The sequence below is a fragment of the Pomacea canaliculata genome, linkage group LG1 (genome assembly GCF_003073045.1).
Source record: "Pomacea canaliculata isolate SZHN2017 linkage group LG1, ASM307304v1, whole genome shotgun sequence".
Taxonomy (NCBI): Eukaryota; Metazoa; Mollusca; class Gastropoda; order Architaenioglossa; family Ampullariidae; genus Pomacea; species Pomacea canaliculata.
In genome coordinates this window covers 12,104,494-12,132,408 of record NC_037590.1, presented here as the reverse complement: position 1 = coordinate 12,132,408, position 27,915 = coordinate 12,104,494, and the positions used below count along the sequence as shown (strand labels likewise).

The window sequence follows — 27,915 nt, the reverse complement described above, 5'->3', positions numbered from 1 at the left end:
TATGATTTTCTTCAATCCTCAAGTTTACCTTCTCCTGCAAGAGGAATATTTTGGTGTGTGTGTGAGAGAGAAAGAAAGAGAGATCTGAAAATCATAGTGTAGAATGTGAAAAGTAAACTTTTAACAGTACACTTATGTAAGATAGACAGCAACTGGCAACCATCATCATTATCTTACATTAGAACATCAACAGTTGGAAAAGGCGCTAGATTGATGATGATGATGATGATGATGATGATGAAGAAGAAGAGCACGTATCCCTGTGTAGGCCATGCGATGCCAGGAGGCGAGCTCGGTGTTAATAAAATTAATTGTTAAGGCAGTTTAAAAATCTCACCGTCATGATCACACATGCAGGCTCTGTAGCGCCGATTATCCTTTTCTCCAGCTCCTTACAGTATGTGGTAATACATCTGCCGTTAATACACTGGCCTCTGAAATAAAAAGAAAAAAATCATATTTTTGCTCACTTGGAATTTTGTGTATATTTGCATTTCATCTTCTCTTCTGTTTTACGTTTTAGTTCGAATATAAATGATTTTTGTTGGTATTTTTTGTTGTTTTTTTGTTTGGTTGGTTTTTTTTTTTTTTTTTTGCTTTCGTTCCAGTGAAAATGTGAGCTATTAGGACTGACATATCTTACCGTCTCAATATCTGAATCCTTACTTCTTTGCCTAATGTTTCGCACTCACAGAGCGGAATGGAATAGTCAATGCTTCGAAGAAAGTTCATGACATGCCAAAGCCTGGTCATTACTAATGTCACTGTTTCAATTTTTTTTTTGCTGGATTTTTCCAGTGTAGTTGCTATCTTTGATGGCTCCCACGTAATTGCTGCAACTGAACTCCGCTGATCATGGTCCATGAAGAAGTCTGATTTGCTGTGCAATTTTAGTACTGATTAGTCTTTGTTCTTGCTATTGGTGATTACCATCCAAACACGTAACTCATTTGTCGGTCTGTGAGTAAGGTCTAGAAGAGCGTTGTTAATGCCTATCATGTGGTCGGTTAGACTGAAAAGCGCAAACTCAATAATGTGTTTACAACAAGTAAAGAAAATCATGGAAGGTTTCTTGCATAATGTTCTCCAAGATAAAGTTGAGCAGTACAAACGACAGAGGGCACCTTTAGCACCGCCAGCAATAGTTTGAAAAGAGGTTTTACTGTGGAGTACAGCATGGTGCTGTATAGCACCTCGGGTACTTGCATCAAGCCGTCTTCTATTGAATAGTCTCATGATGTGTCATCCCTTTATGACAATAAAATGTCATTTTCATGCCAATGACGTTGCAGAAGTCAGGTTTTGACTCCTTCTCTAATTTCAAACATTAATTACATTTATATCAAACTTAATCAAAGCATTAAAATTATTTTTAAAAAGAACCCTTAAAGAGATAAGAATTATAGATGCAAAATATTAGAACCAAACATATGACATACTCTCCACGGCAGGCTATTCCATTCTCTTTTGTCACAGCAGACGGACAGTCAGTGGAAACACCACTCATCAACCGTCAAGGAATGATTTGTAGAAAAAAATCAAACACAGACGAAAATGCATTCAGAAATAACTGCAAATATAAGTTTTGCTGACATTAAGCCACTGCTCAGTCGTAAGGATCAGTGTACAGAGAAAATCAAGCAGACAAATAAATCAGATAATATATGTTACTAGTACTATAACATAGGCATTTGAGGTGGAAAGCGAGATGCGTTACGCATCATAGATTATTCATTTGATTGAACATCAAAAGGATACTCGCATTTTGCGCTCTCCATACAGGGAAGTTCAAAGTTATCCTCACAAACAGCTCCTTTTGGTACGATTCTGCAGTCTTTACAGCACGGTTTGTTGAAATCGCTGTAAACACAGAATTATTACTTTCAGATGTCCTGTTTATGATTCTTCTTTTTTTTTCTCAAAAAGTACAAAACGCAAGGGTCGCATGCCATAGTGGTTAACGTCACTGTTCACTGGTATGCAAATAACTGAACCCAAACCTTTCATTTCTTCTAATATCTTTCGCATTTACTGATACGTGCTACCAGGCACCACTGGGTGACCAGCATAGATTTTTCAGTTACTGGTCCAAGAGAGCTAGAAACTACTGAAATACTAGCGTTGATCGAAAAAAAAGCTTAAATATCATCTGATATGATCAAAATGTCAGCACGTAGTGAAATTTAAAAACCCAGTTTACCTGCATTGCGCAGATTCTCTGAGATGACAAGTTCCGTTGCAGCATTTATCTTGGTTTTTCACGACGCTCTTTCCTACGTCGCATTCCTCTCTTTCATCAACGATGCCATTGCCGCAGGGAACATCCTTCTCTGACACGCACTCTCCTTGCTGCAGATAGAATGGAAACTACACCAGTAGAACCGCGAATATGTTGCGACCTTTACACGCGACTTTTAGTTTAAACGAGATCTCAGGCTTCCGACCCTTGATTGATATTCAGAATTATATATATACTGAAGTCATTAAAGAAGTAAAAGAATTTTCCTTACTATAAACTCTTTACACTCACTTCATTGCATACACCTTTGTAGCAGGGTTCTCGAAAGCCAAGCGACGTATTGGTTGGGAAACATTCATCGTATCTTTCGTAGTATATGACCCTCTTACAGCAGCTTTTGCAGGCAGAAGTATCTGTGTGAAATGACAGACAACACAAGAAGTAAAAAATTGTTGGCAGGTGCGCCACCTGTCCTTTAAGGGTAAAATTCCATCATCTGAGAACGCCATAGATGTATATTCAATGATTTATTAGCGGGTTATTCCGATTTATATTTTACTGTTATTCGTGCTAGGTTATGTCCCTTTCGTTTGATATAGTTTTATTGTGAACTGTCATTATTCATATTATTCCTTTGGTAAATATCGGAGATTCTATTATTATTACAATAGCCTCGTGGAATATATTTACAACATGCTTTGTTATTCTTGTACCAATTGACAGATTATTCACTAAACATTACTCAGCCCTATAAAATGATATAAAAAAGCTAAGCTATTTTCTAGAAAACTCATTCCTTCCGCAAAGAAAAATGTAAAGAGTAGTTGGCGATTACCCTGCGGTGAATTATAGTTACTATAGGCAGAAGATGCAATGCAGCACCAGCAAGTGTGCTCTGTGATGATTGACTACAATTAAAGGTGCTGACTAAAGTGGACCTACATGAGAATCACGAGAAGTTTAGCCCTGCGAGGTGTACATAAAGGCGGAGCTGACACGAGACGTGCTGGAGACATGATCAGTAGCGACACTACAGAACAAAGGAAAGACAGCTTCCGCCCACGACTCCACCCTGTAACCTACTGTAGAGGAGTGCAGACCACTTCAGCAAAATACATCTGCCAGCTTTCTTCCTACATCTGCTTGAGTGTGTGGTAGAACGTTTACTACTCATCATCATGCAACCGCTACCACTCTGTTACAAATTAAATGCTAAACAATTCCATTTTAATGGAACAATAGTATAATTTAGATCGCAATAGTAATCCATCAGTGAGTGGCAAAAGCCACTTGTTTGCACAATTTTACAGCCTCACCATTTTGGCACTGGCACGGTTCGTAGGTCATCCCGGTCTCTTCTTGAAGCACTTCACATGAAGAAAGACACTTGCCTTCAAAACACACACGACTGACACAAGAAAAAAATCAAAATGATCAAGTTGCTGACTCCTGGGATAAACCGTTTTGTATGCACATAAATCAATTCACATGAAAGATCACAATGACCTTCTATTTTATTTATTTGATAATAAGTCACCTTAACTTCGTCCTTTCTTCCACGCTCTTTCTCTCTAGTGTTTGCTGCTCACTGTCATTATTTGCTTGTTCGTTACTCTTTTCACTATGCTTGACTCGATGTGAGGTCTGATATGATCCTTCTGCAAGTTTTCGTGCCGGGTCACATTCCCATAGAAGACCATCTTTCGTCGCTTGACTGTTGAAAGTAGATTTCTCCTTTACGTTTCGGCAAGCAAAATTCCTGTGTCACATCCGTAGAGCAGGATCGGCACTACCAGCGATTTCTACATACTGAACTTTGTAGTGAACCTATTCAGCTTAGCCATTATTGATGTTGCTGCTGCGATCCTGATGCGGATATCTGGTGTGGTGCTGGCGTTCTTGGAGAGGGTAAGTCACAAGTACCTAAAAATGCTTGCTTCTTAGTGTTGTCCCCTGTTCATATAGATTTTTGCTTTGCCCAAGCCAATGATCATAACTTTGCTCTCCATTCCATATTCGTTCGAACTGTCTGTCAGTCTGTTGATGAGGTCTTGAAATTGTTTTACTTTGTGCCTGCTAACAGTCTTTCACCTGCAAAGCAGAGGTTGTAGATCGCCCTTCCAGCAATGGATTTGGAATCATGTGGTCGTGGAGCGTTTCAATCATGATGTTCCCCAAGAAGATATTAAGCAGCTTCGGTGACAGGAGACGTTCTTGACGTACGCCTATTGTGGTGCAAAAGTAAGCTCCTATTTTGTTATTGAGCAGTGCTGAACTCGTTTAATTAGTATATAGCACTTCGGTGACTTGAACAGTAACTTCCATGTTAACATTGCATCACATGACTAAAAATGACCTTGTTCTATCACTGTTTGCTGTTTCCTTTTACTTTGCAAGGAGTATGACTAGTTACTTGGTCCATTCTGTGGGTCATTCCTTACGTTACCAGTCCCTTTGGCCTTTCTATTTTCTTACCTACACTGCATTAATAGCTCAGATGGCACGTCACCAGTGCCTGGCGACTTTCCCCCTTGAAACTGTGTACAGCACCTTCCAACTCTTCCCGTAGGACTGCAGGCTCATTGTTTATAGTCTGGCTGCTTTAAAAGATGTTTGCGCTGGTCTTCAGATGAAAGTTGTACAGGTCCTTGCAGTACTCACTCCATCGGTTGAGTACAGCATTGCTTTCTGTGAGAAGGTGGCCAGTGCTATTGTCGATGACTGAGGTCTTGTGCAGATCTTTCTTAGTGATGATTCGTAGTAGTTGGTAGGCCTTTTGTTACCCACTTCAATTCCATCCTCTATGTACCGGCATTTTTCTCCTGATCCAGTTCTTCCAGTTGCCTTCATTCCTTCTTCATGGCATAGTTGACTTCTTTGTATTTGGTATCTGCCTTGGGTTAGTTTTTCTTTTTTCTATTCAAGGCCCCGCTTTGGTCACAGAGATTTATGAAATTCGATACCCATGCTTGTTTCTTGTTCGCCCTTAAGTCTCCTGGGCTGTTGAGAGCATCTCCCTTTTGATGTTCCCAGTGAGGTTGTCTACATAACATTCCTTCAGGTTCCGTGCTGCTCATCTCCCCCTCCCCCCCCAACTTAGGTCTTTCACCTGCAACTACGGTCTTGAATACGTCTGCAACGTTTGCAGTTTCTCCAAATCAAAGCGAATTCGGAAGGTGATTGATAGTCGTTTCGCTTTCAGCTTCGATTTCACATTCATTAGAACAAGACCGTGGTCGCTACCTACATCAGCACCTGGATATGTCCTTATCTTGGCCTTGTTGATGCTGTATTTCAAGCGTCTCAGCAGCAGGATGAAGTCGATTTGATTATGAACATATCCGTCTGGTGAGTGCCACTTGGCCGTTGCCGATTTCTTATGTGGGTGTAAGGTAATGCTAAGTCGCTGGTTTTGTGCATATTCCTGACCTTGTTCCCCTTCCAGCCCTTTGCTGGTAGTTGTCTGGGTGTATCTTTGAATTTCAGCAGGCCGAGTGCAACGATGATGTTCTTTTTCAGAACTGCCTTCACAACTTTGTCTAGTTGTTTGTAAAATCTTCCAATTCGTTGTATTTATGCGTGGAAGTTAGAGCGTATAATTGGACAAAATAGTGACATTGTGGGACTTAGCTGAGAAACGTATGGAGATCAGCATGCTGGATACGGGTGTACAGCGAGATCTAGACCAGGTGGAATTGATACTAATCCCCAACTGTTTTGTATGTCTATATATATATAACACAACTAATGCCTAGTTTTTACATACTTGTCTTGGCAAGCGACGCCATTGGCTACAGGGACAGAAGGAGGACAACGAAATGTGAAGCCACTGATCAGCGGTTAAGGTCTTAAAAGAAGAAAGTAGTTTACCCAAGCTCTTTGTCATAATGCTATATATGGAGAGAGATTTATAATTGACAACAGGTTTCTGTGAAATCTTGGTATTAATTATATACATTTTATTTATATCTTTTTTGCTGTCTGGTCACCACAAAACATACCTTTCGTGTGTTAGTCTGTTGGTAATGTCATTGTTACTACTTACCATGAGATCGATTTGTAGGTCTACAACCGTTTAAAGGGTCATGGAGAGTTTCTTGCAGAATGTTCTTCAAGATGACGTTGAACAGCACTTACTAGGTCACTTTTGCACTACAGTAGGCGTGCGTCAAGGATCTCGCTTCCACCGGTGCTGTTCAATATCTTCTCGCACAACATCCTGCGTAACACCTCCACTACCATCAAACTTCCATTTCCATTGGTGAAAGGCCTACATATGGTATACATCTGTTAACAGGTACTCACAGAGAACTGCAAGACCTTACCAATAGACTGACGTGTACCTCGATAAAGGAAAAAAAGTAAACTGTCACACACACACACAATGTCGATACTTCATAATAAAATTATTTTCATGATTTACTTGTTAAATGAAACTCAGTTGGCCTTAATAATCAAACATTGCTCCTACTTGACTTATGAAGGAACAAAAAAAACTAAAAATAGCAAATTAAAAAGGATACTCGCACTTTGAACTTTCTATACACTGATTGTCGGGGTCTGTTTTACAGTCGGTTTCCGCTGGAGCAGTAGTGCAGTTTCGGCAACACTTGCTGTTGAAATCACTACAAACATCAAGAAAAACATGAAGAACTATACTGCATATTACATTTTGCAATCGTACTTTCATTATCTTGCTTTTATAAAAAGATAAAGGATGCTGGTACAGATATCGGGTGTTTTGGAAATGGGGAATTGCAAGACACTTCACAAACCAACTTGCCTGCAGCGAGCGTTTTCTCTGAGCAGACAGATGCTGCTGCAGCATTTGTCTTTGCCCTCCAGACCGTCTGGACCTGCATCGCATTCTTCTCTAATATCAACGACTCCATTGCCGCACGGAATTTTGTCTTCAGCACTCTCTGAAACATGCAGTTAGCAAGAATGATGTCGAGTATTTGTCGATTTTAAAGCGTAACTTAACTTCTCTGATTTCTCAGACCGCAAATCCTTTCAAATGCTGGTATCTACAGCGATGTATTGAACATCTCATAGCTTATCACTCTTGATTTAGGCCCTTAGGGCGTCATTGTGCTTTAGCTACCGCAAGACTTAGATACCATTTGCAAAAAAATCTTTGTCTACCACTTTCTAAAAGTTTTGTAAGAACAAAATTATGTTCCATGGATACGACAAAGTAGAGATCTATGTGAATGAGGTACAGTTCGAAGACGTAAGCAGCTTCAAGTACTTTGTGGTTTTGTAGTTTTAACACTGAATAGTTTTTAGTTTTTGACTTTGATGACCAGTGAGTCTGTTCGTTAGACCATTCTTCACTTTGCCATATTCTTAGTAAAGAACTAGTATGGGAATCTGTTGTTTTTTATCATCCTTAAGAATGCTTGATCAGCTCCACGGGAATATTGTCAATGCCGCGTGACCTCTCTCTCATCAGACTGCGTACTTACTCTTTTCTTTATGTCAAAATGTCTTCAAATTCAGTTTGATACTCGTTTAAACAAAGTCGCAACAATATCGGCGCCAGGAGATGACTTTATTGTGGTCTTGTTGGCAGTGGATTTAAAGCACCGTGGACAACAGAATGTCAAAAACTTGCTTACATAAAAATTATTTGGAGAATGCTTTTATGGATGAAGGATATTAGCTAAGGCGAGTCTATGGTCCAGTTCAAACTCTATTGTCTTATACCCTTCATGGTTTTCATCCAGGCCAAATATTCCTACTTTCCCTGCCCATAGCTAGTATGTGTCTGGGACCATCTTTGCGTTCTAGTCAGCCACCGACTATGTATTTATGACCCCTTCTAATTGCACGTGAGCTTCTTTGCTTCGTCGTCTTCATGCTTGGAAATTCTGAATGATAGAGAGGCAGAGAGGCAATTGGAAATCAACTGCCTAAAATGGGTGTACAGTCAACCGACCACTCCTCTACGACGAGGATGCCGATGTTTCCTCCTTTCCGTTCCTCCTCACTGTTATCAGAGCCTTTCACCTTCGTCTGCTGCTGTTTTCTTAAATCCTGATCATGTGACCTTTGCCAGTCCAATGATGTCTCATCCGTATAGCTCTAGTCGGATAGTGAGTTCTCTCATCTTTCCGCACTGGTGTAATGTTTGTACGCCGTTGTTTCAATGAAAGTTTTCTTTCATTCAAAATTTATAGACTCTATTTACTAGACAAGAGAACAGTCATCAAAGAGTGTGCTTCATACAAACAGATAATAATATGCTCGTTTTAACAGCTTACCTATAAAGCATCGCTGGCTTACCGATCTCAGCATACGGGAAATAGAGTCTATGCTGCATGGCGAAAAGCGCTGAAAATTTGTAAAAACATATTGCAACTAAAACCAAACAGACTCAGATTTTAACAAAACTTGAAGTATTTTACGCCATTATCGAAAATACTATAATCAAAGAGCTAAAACATAAAAAGATATAGGTTTTAGAAAAATGTCGAAAATGGAATGAATTGCGTTTAAACGCATAAAAAAAACAAATCACAAAATATCTTGAACTTAAATACAGATTATGGTCTGAAGAAATCAAATAATATTTAAGTAAATACTAAAGACTGCATTCAATTAATCAACAATTATTATTACAATGATATCGTGCAATTCTATTGTCTTCATTTCAAAACTTTTGATAACAGGCACATTTTTAGTCATTAAAAATATCAGAGCAAGGAAACACAAATTACTGAACTAATGCCACAGATCTGAACGAGGAAGGTGCGGTGCAGTAAGGATGTCGAGTGCTTCTAAGTTTGATCTTGCCGTCGATTGCACCATCACAAAACAGCGAATAAAACGCAAAATGTCGAATGTAATAATTTTATCCGTAAAAAATGATTAGATAAATAAAAGAGTTGTCTGAAGGTGATGTAGACCTTACAGTTAGAGAACTAAGCTAACATAAGTGAAAACACAATATTATGGTCATGAATTAGTTTTCTGATGAAGTGTATATAATGTGGATTGTGGGTGTGTTTTGTACAAGTGAATGCAGAAAAGAAAAACTGTCGTAATAGGTACTTAAATTAGATTGCACTCGATGATTTGCAAGCTGTAGTCCTTTGCAGATGATTAATAGAGAAATGTTTCTTCTATAGTTATTTCCCAATCATTTAAGCAAGTGAGAGGATAAAAAGTAACAGTATTAATAGGATTACTATTGACAGACAAGTGTTTACATTATCATGCTTTAGCCACAATTCTCATTGTAATCTGTTCACTAAGCAGATATAAATTTTAATAGCCAGTGTCTGGCTTTACATGTAGGCATGTTTGTCTTTTCTGCTGGTATGCTGGAAATTGCTTCAGCTGGCTCGATGCATACATGTATATCATATTTTTATTTACTTCTAGTAACTTGAATCTGGTAGGAGGATAAAGAGCAAATTTAATGATGGACAAGACCTTAGGTGATTTAGTGGAGATCATGTTTCTCTCTGTAATGGTCTTTTACAAGATACAAGATACAAGATACAAGATACAAGACATCTTTATTGTCTATAGTCGCAAGAGACAGAAATTTTTCTTTGTTTGGAGCTCCGAAAAAAAAACCCTATAAATACAGCCTGGTCAGTTGAGCTATGGAAGGCCTTGTTGTAGCTGTCTGCTATCTGAGCGGCGGCATCCTTGTTGTCAGGTCCGGGAACGTACACCAAAATGATCGTCACTTGTCCAAATTCACGTGGCAAGTAAAACGGCCGAAACGACAGTCAGGATTTCATACGACACAGTACTAGTTGTTTCACGTATCGTGAACTCCGAGGCCCAGTTGTTGTTTACGAATATACACAGCCCTCCGCCTTTATTTTTTCCGTATTTTCGTTATTCCTTTCATGCCTAATCGTAGTGAAACCCTCAAGGTGGACGTCAGTTTTCTTGCTACTAAGCCATGTCTCTGTAACACAAATTAGTCTGCTACAGCGATATTCGCGGTCGCATTTCACCAGCGTAGCGGGTTCTGTCATTTTGTTATCAATGGAGCGGGCGTTGGTTAAGGTAATCAGCGGCAGCGGCAGACGACATCCTTTCCGCCGCACTCTGTTCCTGGTCCCTCCTCTAGATCTTTGCTTTCTCTTCGTGGTCTTCCTTCCCGTGAAGTTTCTTGTGTTATCATGTTCCTCACCGCTGGGTGTCCTGATGTGCTCGGGCCAGTCGATGCGTGGGAAATCAGGTTGTGGGACGCAAATGCTGGGCGGCTGAAGAGAAATCAAATATTCACGCGAAAAGTGGCAGTTATCCGCCATGATGTTCGGCGTGATCTAGCGTGGAAAATGCGAAACTCGTTGAAGCAGCGAGGAGCAGCACACAGGACTCCCAAAATGTACACAGATCAAAACCATCTATCCCTACAGTCCTACACCACTAGTTGTTAGGCAGAAAAAAACTCCAAATAGATTAGCATCTTTAAAATATACTTTATAATCTCACACTTGCGGCAAAATTGTTTTAAACTGAACAAATTCGAATATGTATTTATTGTTATGTGAGGTGATCCTGGCTGTATGTATGATTGTAAGCGCCAATAAAGATGTCCGCTATATCTCCTCAAACCTGCGATAGTGCTCGTGTACAAAAGGTTTAATAAACTGATTTAGCACAAGCCACATGTTGTCCAAGAGCCCTCGCATTCGATTAAACCTTGAGAAGCTCAAAGACCCGGAAAAAGAGAGGGTCTTCCAGGCCCAGGTGGGAGGTAAATTTGCAGCCTTTAGACTGCGACGTAGACACCCTTGCTGGAAGTATCAAAGAGGTGCTACTCTCTACTGCAGACGAAGTTCTGGGGAAGCAGAGGAAGCGCAAACAACCCTGGGTAACAGACGACATCCTTGATCTTTGTGACGAAAGGAGAGCCTTGAAGAAAGAGAGAGGTCTAGACCCGACGTCAGCAGACAAGTACAGACTTGTCAACCGGAAGATCAAAAAAAGGATGAAGGAGGCAAAAGAAGATTGGATCGAAGACCAGTGTCGCAGCGTGGACGAAGGCTTGGCAAGCGGAGACAGCAAGAAGGCATACTGAAGGCCCTCACCAAGACTCAGCAGCAAACAGCCACAGTCATCGAAGACAGCTCCGGACAGCTCCTTACGGAAAGCGCTGCTGTACTAAACTGATGGACTGAATACTGCCAAGACTTGTACAACTACAAGATCGAGCCAGACACCAGCATTCTCCAGAACCACCAGACTGGGACAAGAGAGGCTAAAGACCTGCCAGTATTAACCGAAGAGGTGAAAGAAGCTGTGCAGTCTGAAGGGAGGAAAGTCACCTGGTGTGGACAATGTATCTGCTGAGCTAAAGCATGGAGGAGAAGCAACAACCAAGGCCCTCACCACACTGTGTCAAAAGATATGGGAAGAAAAGAAATGGCCTGAAGAATGGACACAGTCTCTCATCATCCCACTTCCTAAAAAAAGGAAACCTGAAGCAGTGCCAGAATTACAGAACCATCAGTCTGATAAGCCACCCAAGCAAAGTGATGCTCAGAATCATCCTCAACCACTTAAAACCTATTGCAGAGGAGTTGCTGGCAGAAGAACAGGCTGGCTTCAGGGTTGGAAGAAGCACTGTAGAACAGATCTTCAACTGTCGTGTTATGATATAAAAACACCTGGAGCATCAACGTGAACTATACCATAACTTCATCGATTTCAAAAAAGCTTTTGATCGTGTCTGGCACGATGGACTCTGGCAAGTTATGAGATTATTCAACATAGAAGAGGGACTGATCCAGATGATAGCAGCACTCTACAAGAACGCCTGCAGCGCAGTGCTACTCAACAACCAACTAGGCGAGTTCTTCGGGATGACGATCGGAGTCTGTCAAGGATGCCTCCTCTCTCCCATCCTTTTTAACATCTTCCTTGAAAAAATCATGCAAGAAACCCTCCACGACCATCACACCTCAATCTCCATTGGTGGCTGAACCTGTGCAACCTCCGCTTTGCAGATGACATTGACCTCATGGCAGGCAGCAACAGCGAACTTCAGGATCTGACAGACAAACTCTCAAGAAAAGCAAGGGCCTATGGCATGGAAATAAGCTCAGAAAAAATCAAAGTGATGATCAATACCACAAACGACAGCAGCAGCAACATCGTCATGAACGGCCAGAAGCTGGAAGAGGTCAACAGCTTCAAGTACCTAGGTGCCACCCTGTCTAGAGATGGCTGCTGTACAGCAGAGATCCGTGTCAGGATTGGTATGGCAACATCCGCAATGTCAAGGCTGGACAGGAACTGGCGAAGCAGCTCAATCAACTTCAGGACCAAGCACAGGCTGCACAAGTCCCTCGTAGTGTCAATCCTACTATACGGCTGCGAGACTTGGACGCTGCTTGCCGCAACGGAAAAGAAACTCCAGGCCTTTGAGAACAAGTGCCTGAGAAAGCTGCTTCGCATCTCATACCGCAAACACAAGACCAACGACTACGTACGGAGCACCGTAACCTCTCTCGTGGGGCCACAAGAACCCCTTCTGGCAGCAGTGAAACGGCGCAAGCTCGCATGGTTCGGCCACATCACCCGACACAACACTTTTTCCAAGACGATCCTACAAGGAACATTTGAAGGGAGCCGTCGTCGTGGCCGTCCGAGGAAAAGCTGGGTCACCAACATCAAAGGATGGAACGAACGCGAAATGCTAGATCTGCTCTCATATGCCCAAGAAAGGACCGAATGGAAAATTCTGTCTGTTACTGCTGCCGGCCGGTCCCCCCTACGCCCGGATCGGCAAGGGACTTACCTGACCTGACCTGACATGTTGTCCACAAGGCGTTGCTACTGAAGGTAATCTCCATGTAGGCATCACAGGTAAGGCTTGATAGTAACTACGCCACCCACTCCACAGTCATTAACAATGGTATCCACCAACATCAGATTATTTCCAAAGATATTGTCATCATGAGAATTTCCACTGCAGATCAGTAACTCAAGAAGAAACCTGGGCTCATCACTTCGAACCTGAGTCAAAGATTCAAGGCAAACAGTGGACACGCTGTGCTTCTCCATCCCTCAAGAAATTCAAGGGCAGCGTGGGTTGGCAAGGTGACGGCTTGTGTTTGTTGTAATTGTGAAGGAGTAAACATGATAAATATCTTATACCAGACGACATCAATAAGGAGCAGAGATCGAAGATCTAAACTTCACAAGTAGCAACCCACATGGTCCGTCAATCAAACAAAAGCAGCATGGTTTACATGGTTTCAAACGTCGAAAAAGCTTAAGTGTCAATAAAGAAGTTTTATAATCCTGTTAAGTCAAAAACCTAAAACAAGATGGGAGCGAAGAACAGTACACAGAATCCGTCGGTGAATGAAAATATTGATTGGATGAAACGACGAAGCACAAGCAATGAGGAACAATCCAGAACAGATGAGAACGACACAACAAATATCACAGATCGGTTAAATACGTTAAAAAGCGAACAGATCCATGAGAAAAAAAAACGGTAGAGAGCTAGTTTTCTCCATCCAGTTAGGAGAGGGACATCAGTCTCTTGCCACCTTATTTTCATTGATGGTTTTATGGCCATTCTTCTCGCTGTTGTGAAATAGTTATGCCTAGGTGGGTGACTGTTTTGTTGCAAACTTAGCAAAATTATCAGCCTCTTCATTTCCCTTTATTCCTATATGGGATGGAACCCAGAGGAGTGAGAAGAACACGACGTTCAGCCTTTAAGTCCCTTATAATATAAGTCGCCGAAATTTCTTCATTTATATATAACCGTCCATTAAAATCTTCGTTGAACATAGCCACATATTTCATGTGTACTCAACGTATTTTCCGTTTTCCTCGTAACCACACCTCTTCGAGGAATTTGACTTCATTTTTCTTCACCATTCTTGCTGTTTCCATTAGCTGTCACGTTATCACAGTTGATATATGGAGGAGTCAGAGCAATTTTGCCCGTATAACATTTAGAGATAGAAAAAGGCATGAAACCCGGTAACAGCTATTTTACTCTGTTGATCTGGCTCCCTAGTGGAAAAGGCATATGCCCCTACTCATACTTAATAACAGGGAACCCAGATATTTCCCATTTACTTGTGCTGCTAAATCAAGCGCTGCATGGGGTTATTTATTGATTAGCTATGTCAGCAACATTTAAATAAAGCAATTTCTTGGTAATAGGAGGTTTTTGGCACAAACCACATTTAATAAGTGGATATGACGTCTAGTCAGCTCACTGGTGAACTACAAAATATATAACCAATAATAACAAATTAAAACAGACATAAACATAACCTATATACGTACCAAGCTGTTGATCTGGATTTTTGGTGATGAGGACGGGTACATGATGTAGCGACCACCTTGTTGGTCGCTAGGAGAACATTCGCCTTCTCGATCGTGTGGAGAACCCCAGTTGTGCCCTGTCTCAGCAGTAAGTAGAAATGTTACCACTCGTATTGTTGTAGGACTGTACTCACTCTGAACACTATACTTACTTAAATACTACAGTAAAACCTAATTCAAGTCATAACTGGGAAGGTCTTCAACGGAGGGAAACTCAACCTGTCTACTTTCATTCCACGAACCCTGACTTCCAACACCTGGAAATTGAGGTTCATTTATTTAATTGTTGGAAAAAATAATTATGAAATCCTTATCATAATAATTTTCTTTGTCATATTTCACCATTGTTATGTTAAAGATTTGTAAGGGCATTCACTTTCCAGGAAATAGCACTCCATCCATACGTGTAAACTGGTAGACAACGATGCTCTTTTCAAATGCATTATTTATAATTTAAGCGTCTTTTATGCAAAAAAAAAGTTGCAACAGTGCACAAACAATCCTTCACAAGAATCATATTTTTTACAAGAACGTAATTTTTTGCAAAAGGTCATTAATTAAGCACAATAGGGTGATTTTATCTGGAAAACGAAGAGACAACAGCGACAGTAGGTCAGCCACAACCCATCTCGCCCCAGTCATATCGACCTCCTGCCACCAACCCAGACATGACTATATCGTCTTCCGTAAAACGACAATGTCCAAAATGATCGACAGCGATTCAGCTTTTTATATTAAGCCTGAAGTTTTCAAAGAACTTTTAAAGACGACGTTCTCTTCAAAGGTCAATATGCACCTCGCCAAAAAGAAAGTTCATAATTTTATGTCGGATGTCAATGTAATCACGCTTTACGCGATCATGCTTTCTACGACTCAAGATTAACAAAACACGTATACCACATTATGTTTTAGCATAAGACTATAATTTTTCGCTATCACATCATTCCAGTTTGTTTGTGTCATGCATCATATTGCTCACCAAGCTCTTGACAGTCGCAAATCCAGTAGAAGGATAGAAGGAGGCGTCAGCATGAACAGAGAAAATTTTCATGAGGTACACTATATCACAAATTGTACTGTGTCCTTAATAACAGAAAGGAGATCGACCACAAAAAACTGTATGGAATTTAAATTATAATATAATGAAAACATTTTTTATTTACTAAAACACATAGAATGTAATGAAATGGCAATATTGGACTGAAAGATGACTGCCAATAAGTTAATAAACTTCTTTGAGTTAGCATAATATAGTGTCTCCTTTTAGAGCTCGTTTTGACTAAAGTTCTCGTGACATATTTGCTGAAACTCTATACCCTAAACATCAATGTTTGTAAGTGTACGTGCAGTGAATAATATTGTTTATTGTCCCAGTTTTGCTCGCCCCAGATAAAGGGGTTACAAAAATTAATAATTATTAGCACAGATCTCCTGTATACTCGCTTACTGTATTTATAGTACAGCTCTTGTGACACATTCTCGTACGTTAATAAACAAGAGATGTTTTCAAGTGCTTTTCTAGGTAAACGATTTTAGGGGAGCTGCACTATTTGTGTCGCTAATTCATTTGTATTAGGGTATATATATAGAGAGAGAGGATTCCTCGTCAGTAACTAGGGCATTTGCATGGGGTTCGTGGGGTGACACCTAGCAATCACTTCATTAAGTGTCTACAATGCCTAGCTTTTCTTTTCCAAAAACCACTCTTCATATTTTGAAAAAAACCTATAGATCTCTATATTCTATAGAGCACTATACTCAATTTATCAAATTGTACCTCAAGTTCCAAATATTTGAACTTACTGTTCACAATATTTAAGTGGTTTTGTAAACCTACCAGCGTGTCAGAAAACACGGTAACAGCACTAGCGAAAAGTAAAATATATAGTTGCATAAGATCGGGGGAAAGTTGAATACAATACCGTCCCTTATTCCTGATGTTACTTTCAGCTCATTTATAAATATTGAAAATAGTATTGGGCTGCAGCATCGGATTGTTTAGCACCACGAGGACTCAAGACACATTGTTAAATCAGTTCCTACTCGAACACGCGCCTAAAAGTTTCCTATTTATACCTGTTTATATAGAATATGCCAAAAACAATACCTACACGATTGGTGTATATTTTATAGCATTTAACTAACATAACTTCTTTTTTAGTTGCCTACTTGAATTACTTGTTTCATTATAGTCTCTTTCAAAGTGAATAAACAGAAGCTATGATTTACTCACTACATTAAAGACGATACTAATCTACCAGACAACTATAGAGCAGACCGGATCCTGCCCGCCTCCTGTCTCTGACCGGCCCGCCCGCTGGCCCGCCCGCCAGCATATATACTTTATATACAGTATTGGGTAAAACTGAGTTAACTATATTAGTCCGGCCCTCTAAAACCATCCCAATTTCTCATGCGGCCCCTTGGGAAAATTCATTGCCCACCCCTGCTATAGAGAATGCTCGTAGTAAAGTCTATAGTTCTATTCTAAATAGAAGGATTAACAGGTGGATGGAATTAAATAATCCGGTTGGGGAAGAGCAGGGCGGATTCAAGAAGGCTTCGAGCACTACAATGTCTGTGATAAAAAAAAAACAACAACACAGTATATACAGCCTTCATAGATTCATGTGATTCTTGTGCACGAAGCGGATTTTGTTAACCGTTCCGTTCAGACAACTTTCATTTAACAGATTGTCATTACCGTTGCATTAAAAAAAATTTTCGAGCGCTTGTTTAGTAAAAAAAATTGATTAGTTACGTCCCTTTGAAAGGGAGGGAAGCCTGTTTGAACGAAAATTACGTTAATTTCCCAGAGTACACGTTACTTTCAACTGGCAAGAGGTCTGGAATCATTTGCGAATTTCTATGGACAACAACAACGTGTGTGCATTTTGTCTTTGTTTTCAAACATCAAACTCTGTTTCTATCAGTCTAACTTCTTGTGAGATGACAACCTGTGTAAACACTTGCTTGAAAAACTTGAAAAACTTCACTTCATCTACCCGATTCTGTATGGATTACAATTATAAAAGTGAGCTCTCAAGCAATTTTCATTCCTTTTCTACACATTTTTATCTATCATTATCAGTTTGAATTATTCTTCTATCTCCTTTAGTTATTTTTTTTTAATTTTTGGAAAAGGGAAAAATTATCAGTCCCAGTGGGTCAAACTGCCCTCTAGCCTAGATGTCTTCAATAAGTTAAATGGCACGTTTCACTTCTTCTATAATGATTGGAGCATTGGGCCAACTATTATCATCGGGACTGTCATTTCTTTCTGTCATTGCTTCAATACAACTGTAATCTTCTGTCATAGTTCCCGTAGGGACAGCTTTAAAAGCTGTATCAGAATCACACGAATCTTCTTTGAAGACAGATTTTGTTATGAATTAAATGTGTACGACGTGTCGTTGTGCTGCCGTCACATTGTGTCGCCTCAGTAGAGAGTTGCAGAAACCATCGTGGGCGCGTGTCGTCGATAACTAATTGTTGTGTCAGGTGTGTGTCGCTGTGATGAGACTGATGAAGTAGCAGGAGTCGCTACTAGTCTCAGCGTGTGTCGCTGATTGTGTATCCGGAGTGTCGCTGACTACCCAGAGTGTATAATACGTGGACATTATTGTAGAAACTGTAAATAAAGTTCTTGGGAATATCTTCGACTGCAAAGACTCAGTTTCTGGAAGAGGTTGGACCAGTAAGTTTAGCACCCGAAACGAGCCATTGACAACGACATAGGCGCCTGGGACTTATGCTTTGTCGCTCGATTTAAATACGGGACAACCAACCATCCTACTTTTTCCCGTAACAGATTCCATTTCAACATTTCTTATAAATACACTTCACAGCGCCTCAGTAACTTTCCTGATCTTCTAGACTATCTTTTAATAAATTTAGGTGTTTTATGAGTTATTTTTAGTTGCTGTACAATAAAGTTTTATATTCCTGTCTCTTCCATATTAGCTCAGCCTGTCTTCAACTGAATTGTTTACATTGAATTTATTCAGCTGTTTTCTAAGTATTCTTCTGATTTCCTTATACACTCATGATCAAATGAAATTTGTGTCTTTTTTTCTTTGACAGTAATCAGAACACTCTTCATGCAGTTGACCAGCTTGGCGTACACCATCCATAAATCCTGATAGCGCAGTAGTAATATCCCTGAGTATTGGCTGTGTATCGCCTTAAAAAATGTCGTGACCTCATCACATTTTAAGTTACTGGTAAACACATTCACATGTTGGTCATTCCATATATATTAATCAAATTTATATTCTCTGTATTCTAATCTAATTTGTTTTTGCATTTGTTTACATTCTTCCACAGATAAGACTATAACTAAAAGTGTTTTCAAACTTCGTTCGGTTAGCATGGCTGATGTAGTCATGCTGATTTACAATCGAAAATTTCTGCTATCGCTGCGCAGAAGACCACACAGGCCCCTGATTTGAATTCAAGTGACATTCCGACAAAGGGCAGGAACAGAAAAAAGAAACTGAGAGGATCTAGAGGAGAAATCAAACACTGACTGAAGAGAAGAGGGTGCCGACATCCATTGCCAACCATCACCCTGTCGAATGTGCGCTCCCTTCACAACAAACAGCAAGAACTCTGCGCTCATTAAATTGGATGGGGACTACCGACGCTGTGACCTCTTCTGCTTCACTGAGACATGGTTAACAGATGAGGAGACATTCGGACTAGAAGGAGACACCGATTCGATTTGACAGGAATGCACAAGCGACAAATACGCATGTAGGGAGAGGCTTGTGTATGCTTGTAAATGAGAAATGGGCCAAGAACTACACACAGAACTACACACAGAACAGACTAGTATGAGATACTGACAGTGTCCTTCAGGCTGCATTATTTACCTCGTGAATTCGGCCAAATCACTGTGGTCCTCTTCTATGTGCCCGGCCCTGACTTCAACCTCGCAGCTGAGCACATTGCAGACACATATAATCGAGCGACAACAAATCAGTTGATCAGCCCTTATTTTCGCTCGGTGACTTCAACAGCTGTGATGTCAGTAAGCTGCTCCCCTGTCTCCATCAATACGTGATGTGTCCCACCCGCCTCGACACCCGCCACTGGGAAGATCGGACCACAACATTGTTCATCTGCTACCCACATACAGACAACTCCTTAAACGTGAAAAGCCACCAACACTATGTATTATGACAGTGGTTCTTAACCTTGTTTGAGGTACCGAACCCACAAGTTTCATATGCACATTCACCGAACCCTTCTTTAGTGTCATCACGAATTGCGGGTGTGTCTTGATCTCCATCACGGAGGCTCCGCCGAATCCCTGAGAACGACTCGCCGAACCCCTAGGGTTCGATCGAACCCCGGTTACGAACCTCTGTATTAGGACCTAGACATTTGAAGCAACTGAGCTGCTCAGAGACTGCCTCGAGGCCACTGACTGGGATTTGTTCTTCACTAGCTGTGGAGCCAGCCTGGACACAATCACCTCTTACATACCTTCTGTGAAGAGTCGGTCATCCTTACCAAGCAGATCTGGGTAAAGAACTGAAACACTGTCTCAATGAAAAGCTTCATAAATGCTATCCTACAACACTTGAACACTTCTGGCTCCTAGGTTCGGGTCCTGTTCATGGATTTTTAAAGCGCCTTCAACACAGTCCAGCCACACCTTCTAGTAAAGCGCCTACTAGACCTGGATGTAAACACCGGCGTAGTTCTATGGATCAGATTATTCCTGAAGGATCGACCACAGAGGGTGGGTCTCAGAGTTCCACCGACAGGTACTGTAGGTTCCAGCAGCTCGTCTGAAGGAGTACATCTGTCAGTGGGTGGAATGATTCTGTCAGATGAGCAGATCCTTAACACGGGTACCCCTCAGGGATGTGTGCTTTCCCCCATCCTGTTCTCTGTATATACAAATGAGATTACTATTAACAGTGCTATTCTCAAACTTGTGAAATATGCCCTTGTGGGCGGCCTGAAAGACGAGTAGTCCCTGTCATAGTACCTGGCCTGCGTGGGGGAACTGGAGGAATGGTTTGACCGCAGCTTTCTGGAGCTGAACGTTGAAAAAACGGAGGAGATGGCCTTTGGAAGAGCATACTAAGAAAGAGATGGCACAACCCCTCTCTCCCCACCAATCCAAATCAAGGGACAGCAGGTGCAGAGAGCTGCTGTGTTCAGGTACCTTGGTACAGTGATCGACGGGAGGCTCTCCTTTAGTGATCACGTGAACCAAGTGTACAAAAAGGCCCAGCAACGGTTGTACCTTCTGATGAGACTCTGCAGCTTCAATGTCAGCTCTGAGGTGCTGGAGACTGTATAGGTCTATTAAGAGCATCCTCTCATTTAACATCGCTGACTGGTATGGTCACCTCCTCGTCAAAGAGAAGACTAGGCTGGCCAGTCATCCACCAGGCAAATAAAATTATTGTAAATCACAGCTGCCACTTTCTGACTTGTACCTTCATGCAGTCAGAAATATGGCATATAACATCATTTCAGAGAAGAGGGTGCTGACATCCATTATCAGCCATCACCTTGTTGAATGTGTGCTCCCTTCCAAACAAACAAGACGAGCTCTCTGCGCTCAATCTAAATAATTAATGAAATGCAGGGATTTCTGTCAAAGGCCAATAGATGACATAGATGACAATTTGTAATGTTGTTTGCCTACAGGGAATGAACAGATAGTAGTATCAGCTGACAAAGTACTAGGAGGATGAAGAAAATGCAGTTCAGATATTTCGTTGCAATCTGCAATGCCAACGCATTTTCTTTAAGAAACAAAGAAATATAAAGCTTTGAAATTTCATTGACCATTTGACGGAGATCAAAACTACCATGATGATGTATCTTTACTCCTAACTGTGTGTGTTAAATATCTGTATGAGTATGTATCCTGCCCATGGGAGCAAAAGAAAAATTTCTGTCTTGGGTCTCCTCTACAGACAATAAAGTCTGATTTGATTTGATTTGATATTTCATTTTCTGTTCTGTCACAGATCTGACTATAAGTGACAGTACATAGTCTACCAAAACGACTCGACTGCAATCTCTATCATGTTGTCATACAAGTGTACAACAGTGTATTTATCATGTATTCGTGTATTTATATACCTGTAAATATTAGTATAGACAGGTAGAAGGGAGTGAGTGAGATTGTCGATGTCATTATTTTCCTTAAGTAATTTAGTTCGTCTACTGACACTGACACCCACATTATTGTCTTTCACTAGAAGTATTATCTACCGACAGTTAGCATTACCGTGAGCTGTGATCAGCTTATGCTGTATCCCAAGAATAGTATAATTGTCACCGTACACAGAAGTCGTCCAGCCGGTTCTAGTATACATGTCATCCATTGCTGTAAATAACAAATAAACAGCTTTTAATTTACTTGTGTTAAACGCTTCCGTGTCACTCTTTGTGTTAACAGAAATAACTCTTAACATAAGAACTGTATTAGCAATTATAAGCACTCCGTTTAAGTAGTAATGAAAGAAGACTAAAACAATGAAAACAAAAATGAAGCACAGTATGTAATTTCAAACGGTTTTCTCTCATCGTGCTTACTGCAGATTTCTTTCAAGCTTTACAATTATTACAGTGTCCTAAAACAAATTAGCGAACTGTTTCGAAGGAAGCAATATAAACTAATGTGGATTATCATTAGCTAAGCAACAACAGCATTAACATTTATGTAAGTCCAGGTGGCAGAACCACTCAACACTACGTCTGTTCACGCAGAACGCAAGCACGTGATCACATGCACACAAATGGCGCACACTGGCACTCGGTACTGCTCTGTTATACACACTGTTACTCACACATTGAACATATTCCTCCAACCCCAAACCGATTGCCTAGGTATGCTAAGCCAACAGTGCCATGACTGTCCTTGAAAAGAGTGTGTGTAAACAAGTGCGCTAAGCAGAACTGGATGATGTCGCTGTGATGACTGAAAGCCTGATAGAAATATGGAGACAAAAGATGTAAAAAATCACACATGAAGCACATTTCAAAGCGTAAACAAAGTCTGTGTGTTGTGTCTTGTCAGTTAGTGTCAGGATGCGTTACTAAAACACGTCAGTTGAGAATGTCTGTCATGTCAATAGAATCTATTCTACTGCCACCATCAGTCATACATGTATAAACTACCTGACATTTTCCACAGTTTTTCTGCTTTGTTACTCCGATGTTCCCTTTTCACTCCATCCTCCAAACAGCTAAGCACACTACCGTATACCAGTCTGTCTGCATACTTAAGACATACAGACCTTACTATTGCAAAAGTCAGCCATTCTACCAGTTTCTTAGGGTCTTATTGTCCTTTCATCAAAATGTAAATTTCAAACTTTGAGAAGGCAGCATTTGTCATTTGTCTCATCCTGTTTATAGGGTCTAGATAATACATGTAAAAGAAGCAGAAGAAAAATTAGGATTAGAGTCATCTGTCCTACTAGTTTCTACATCTCTGTACATAACTGTAGACTGCAAACAGATGTTTGTCAGCTCCACATTTGCTGAAATCGTAATATTTCGGTAGATAAAAGAAAATGAATCACACAGAAGAAAATCAAACGATAGAAGTACTTGAAAGGTTACATAGTTCAGATATACTTACATCAAGTTTATCTGATGTATTCCAATGATCCACTTCATAATTATAGCTGAATGGTCCTCTGCTTGGCCCCTTTGAGTATTCCGTGTGAACCAGAACCTGAAACATAATACAGGGTTAGTAGTGTTTAGCGACCGATACGACTGAGTGTAGAACTGTGTTTACAGTTTAGTCTTATACAACAGGTGAAAATATGTTTGCACAAGATTAGATAGCATATAAATGTGCTTTGCTCAAAGAAGACATGGCTGAATACTTCTGAGCTAGTCGATTGATTCCATCTCTATTTGACCTTTCTGATCAAAATATGACCCCAGACAACTTTTTCGCATCATCTACAACAGAAGATTTTAAAGACCCATAAAGGAACTGCTGATGTGAAAGGCTGCCATATTTTACGGCTTTTATCTTAAATTGTTCATAGATACAAACGTGTAGAAAATTATGTCATTTAAACCTGTTTGATCACAAAGCCCCAGCCAAGGCTATCCGGTGTTTTCCACTCTGTATGGTTGTATATTCGGTTCACCTCTTCAATAGAGCTCACCTGCGACAATATTTTATGTTTTATATATCAATGTGCGAGCATTTCCTTACATTTACATAAAAATACACATTTAACTCCTATGTAGATTGCCAGCTTATAGCTGTGCTGCACTGCTTTATAATGCCTTGCACCGTGAAATACGTTTTTCAAGCGGCTTTTACGTGACAAAATATACACTAGTGCTTCTGTTCTTCCATAAATCCAGACAAACTTCGATTAAATGTTTAGCTATTTAATTTTTCTTTTTTAATTATGCATTCAAGTACCTTCTCTAAAATTTGTAAGGTTTCGTATTAAACTGAATGGTTTGTATTAAGAACGGTACCTTGTTTAAATAGAAGTTTTAAACAAACGATTCATGGACAGAATTAAAAGGACAGTTTAAATTGTTCGTACCACATTTACAACAGAATCACCACCATGTGTATCAGCCTAATCCGTGCAATCAACAACCAGAGTGTTCAATTTACTTACCATTATCTTTATAGCTTCAGAAGCACTAGTCCTGGCATACTGGCTATAAAACGAATAGTCGGCAACCAGTCGTAAGGAACACTTTTTATTCAAGCCATATCTCTGTCGTTTTTGTCTGATTCTGCTGACTGCAGAAAATTAATTATGTAATTTTCTTAATTTTTTTGATTATGTAAATAAGTCGTGCATTTCTCGATATTGCCCTGATTCTTAAAAAAATGTTATAAATTTCACAATGGTTAGTGTTTGTTAGGCTAGCAACTTATCTTAATATATTAAAAGTAGCTTCGATTCCTATCATGATTACACCGATAACAGATTACATTCAGAAAAATCATGCATATTCAGTAAGACCTAGTTCTCTTATCATTCTTGTCGATAAATATTTTGTCTTAGAAATGGTAATTACTGCCTAAAATTTTTCGACTAAACTATGATGTCATCACTTACATCTCTGATGCTGCTCATCGCTTGAAACTGACTCGTCTGAAGACGGTCGTTGGCTGTAAAGCAAAGATGAAGCAATGGTTTGTCAGAAGTTTAACAGATTTTATATGCAGGACCTTCAATCGTACCTCTCTACATCCGTTTATTATTAATACGAATACGGACAGCTGATTTGTAAGGCCTTTAAGCCTATTCAGAAAGACTGATAAACAACATATTACAGGGAAAATATATAATACACAATAGAGGATGAAGAATATGTTTTAGTGTCTAATCTTTGGAAGTATTTTTTCTTTACCTTTAGATATAACAAGATTGGCATATTACACAATGTTATCTCATTTGCTGTTGACATCAGCATCGATTGTTTAAATTATTTAAATTATTAAATCTGTTGTAACACATCTTTGGAATGAATGTTAACAGCATTATAGAAATGAAATTCATCCTTTCCATTGATATGACACAACAGTGCGTGTCTTACTCATATTATCGTCAGATTTTTTTACGGTATATGACATAATGCCTGAAATTCCAAATCCAAGCAGCACTAGAGCATTTCTATTGAATCTATTCATTACTAATAAATTATTTATAAATTTGTTAATACAATTATTAATACACTATGAATCAGCTGTTTCATTTGCTGTTGACGTCAGCATCGGTAGTTTAAATTATTAAATCTGTTGTAACACGTCTTTGGAATAATTTTTTATTTCTAGATCTGTTAGACATAAATAGCATTATGGAAATGAAATTCATTCTTTCCATTCATATGACAAGAGTGCGTGTCTTACTCATCGTCAGATTATCGTATGTGACATAATCCCTGAAATTCCAAATCGAAGCCGCACTAGAGCATTTCTATTAAATCTTTTCATTATTAATAAATTAATTATAAACTTTTTAATACAATTACTAATACATTATGAATAAGAAACGTAGATGTAATCTTCTCAAAAAAAATGCATGAAAATTAATTCGAAACGGATAATGTGAATCTTTCCACCAAAGTTAAATTAAGGCAAATCATTATTAATCATCTCTGCTAATCATTGTTATAGAAAGCTACATACAGTAATGTTAGTGGATCGGAAAAAGGACCCGTATGATTCGAGTTGACATCAGAAAGCCTGTAACTAATCAGATCCCACCCACTTGATGAAGGGAGGTGTCTCCACGACGGCTGGTGAAAACAAATGAAGAAGTAAATAAATGTAAGTTTATACTTAAGATTTTGGTCATATTTTTCTAAATGTTTCACGGTTAAAAATGTGTTATTAAAAAGCAAATGTAAGAAACACAAAATGAACAACAGAACAAATAATTAGTCATTGACAGCTGTTAACTTCATTCTTCATCAAACAGTTATTAGAAATAGTACCTCAGTAAAGTAAATTTCGTTTGGGAAATAAACTGTTGTGCAGAGAATGTCCTCCTCGTAATGAGCATACACATGCATAGATTCATTCTCTGAAGAAAAAAATGGGAAAATAAATTATTCCTTCATTGGTTAAAAAATTTCATGCGACCTGTTTCTGTTTGTAAGAAAATTTCCTATATCCCACGAATGATAAATCTCTCTTGCATTGTAACAATGAGCAACATTTTTATCTTTTATGTTAATATGCTCCACTCATACATAATCCAGATGGTTTTTTAAAACTCACCATGCAATATTGTAGTGACACAATTCGTGTTATAAATCAAATCTCTGACAAAGTGTTTATATCCATCTCTCCGCTAAAGAGTGATAGCCATATGGTTCTAAGGGTACGTTACAAACAAAGAAACTAAAGTGTCGCAAGAAACGATGAGAGGGCAGTAAAAAATCGAAGGAACCATTTTGTAAAAGCAAACTGGCTGGAAAAAATATCACAGAAAACCAACAGACCATATATATATATAGATATATATTTTACACACTTTGTGTTTGAGTTTTGTAATGCCATAGTGGTATACTGTAGCCAAACAATATTTACTCTACTAGTTTCCGAGACGATTCAAGTCAGTTTTACAAATACAACCAAAAATAGCAAACCTTGTAAATGTCCTGTGAGGAAATCGTTGGAGTCTACATGAAGGGGCTCATACTTGCCGTTCCTGTCTACAGTATAGGCTCTAAGTCCAGGTGCCACTACAGGAGAGCCTGCCTTTAAAACCATACTGAAGTTCCTGACAAAAACAGAATTGCCTTCATCTCTAAGCTTAAAAGATTTTCTTAATTTTTGCCTTATTTAGCTAATAATTATAGAAAAACTGCTTTTGTTCGTGCACACATAGAGAGGTCGCTAATAACTCACAGACACGCTAATTTACATCATCAAAATAGAGCTTTGTAACTATTAAAAACTACATCACACATTTTCTTCCTTTGATCATAATGTTTCTCAGCTTGACAATTTCCTGGCATGTGTTACATATTTTCCAAATTCAAATATATGTTAGTAATTTGTCTCTCACATTCCTAGTGTGAAGAACGTGACGTAAGTTCTGGCCGTTACGTGTCCAGTGTCAACATCCCGATGGTGGCGGACGTGCAGAGAAATATCCGACTTCTTCAAGGTCTCGTAGTGAAACAGCTGTTTGTGTAGATTATCTGTTTTACAAATCAATTTCATCAAAACAGAAGTTTACTCATATTCCCTCCTCTATGTGTGCGAGTAGTAACAGGAGCAGGCATAGAATCAAACAACAATTGTCTGCTCCTATCCTACCCCTTATAATACTTAACATCATTTCATTATTTACAGATTCTTCTTTTGAACATTTTCTAGCAACTCCTGGAGTGACGAGTCAACATAACATTCTTGGTCTTTCTAACATGGGCAAAACAAATGATATCCAAACAATAGCTATAACATGTAAAACTTAGATCTGTTTCAACTGAACCGTGTATTTATTCGAAATAGTGAGGTCAGCGACATGAACCCTAGGCCAGAGATTTTAAATCAAAGCATTAATTAAAATGACTTAGATTGTAATAATAACTGTGTTTGTGTCAGTGAAGTTATAACTTGACAACTAGTGTGTATTTCAAATCACACAACTTACTTTCTTCTACTTGTAATTTTCTATTTTCCATCGCAATCACTTTGTGTAGAACGACGGACTGAAGTAAAATCAAAAGTTTCAAAGAACAAACCATCTTTGACCGGCAATCGTGTCGTTGAGTCGTTCACAGTAATTTTAGTATCTGTATTCAATGTAAGAGAGAGAAAAAAACTTGTATTTACATGCAACTAATTAAATGAGGATGCTAGA

General features: G+C 39.4%; 2 protein-coding genes across 2 annotated transcripts in view; both read right to left on the bottom strand.

The window, feature by feature from the left end:
- Nucleotides 1-27,915, bottom strand: part of LOC112559955 (ADAM 17-like protease) — a 130,702-nt gene that overhangs the window by 71,384 nt on the left and 31,403 nt on the right. The gene's annotated exons all lie outside the window — the stretch shown is intronic.
- LOC112559081 (ADAM 17-like protease) lies at nt 179-27,852 on the bottom strand. Its single transcript, XM_025229985.1, has 23 exons — nt 27,706-27,852; nt 27,115-27,250; nt 26,693-26,826; nt 26,036-26,124; nt 25,728-25,837; nt 24,655-24,707; nt 24,205-24,332; nt 23,641-23,730; nt 23,187-23,282; nt 22,390-22,528; nt 21,828-21,926; nt 15,546-15,551; nt 14,528-14,643; nt 8,506-8,575; nt 7,023-7,161; nt 6,763-6,864; nt 6,006-6,068; nt 3,556-3,647; nt 2,531-2,652; nt 2,201-2,349; nt 1,759-1,860; nt 1,440-1,502; nt 179-434 (listed from the first exon to the last, which is right to left on the bottom strand). The coding sequence occupies exons 1-23, from the start codon at nt 27,797-27,799 to the stop codon at nt 308-310; spliced, it is 2,319 nt and encodes a 772-aa protein (XP_025085770.1). The 5' UTR covers nt 27,800-27,852; the 3' UTR covers nt 179-307.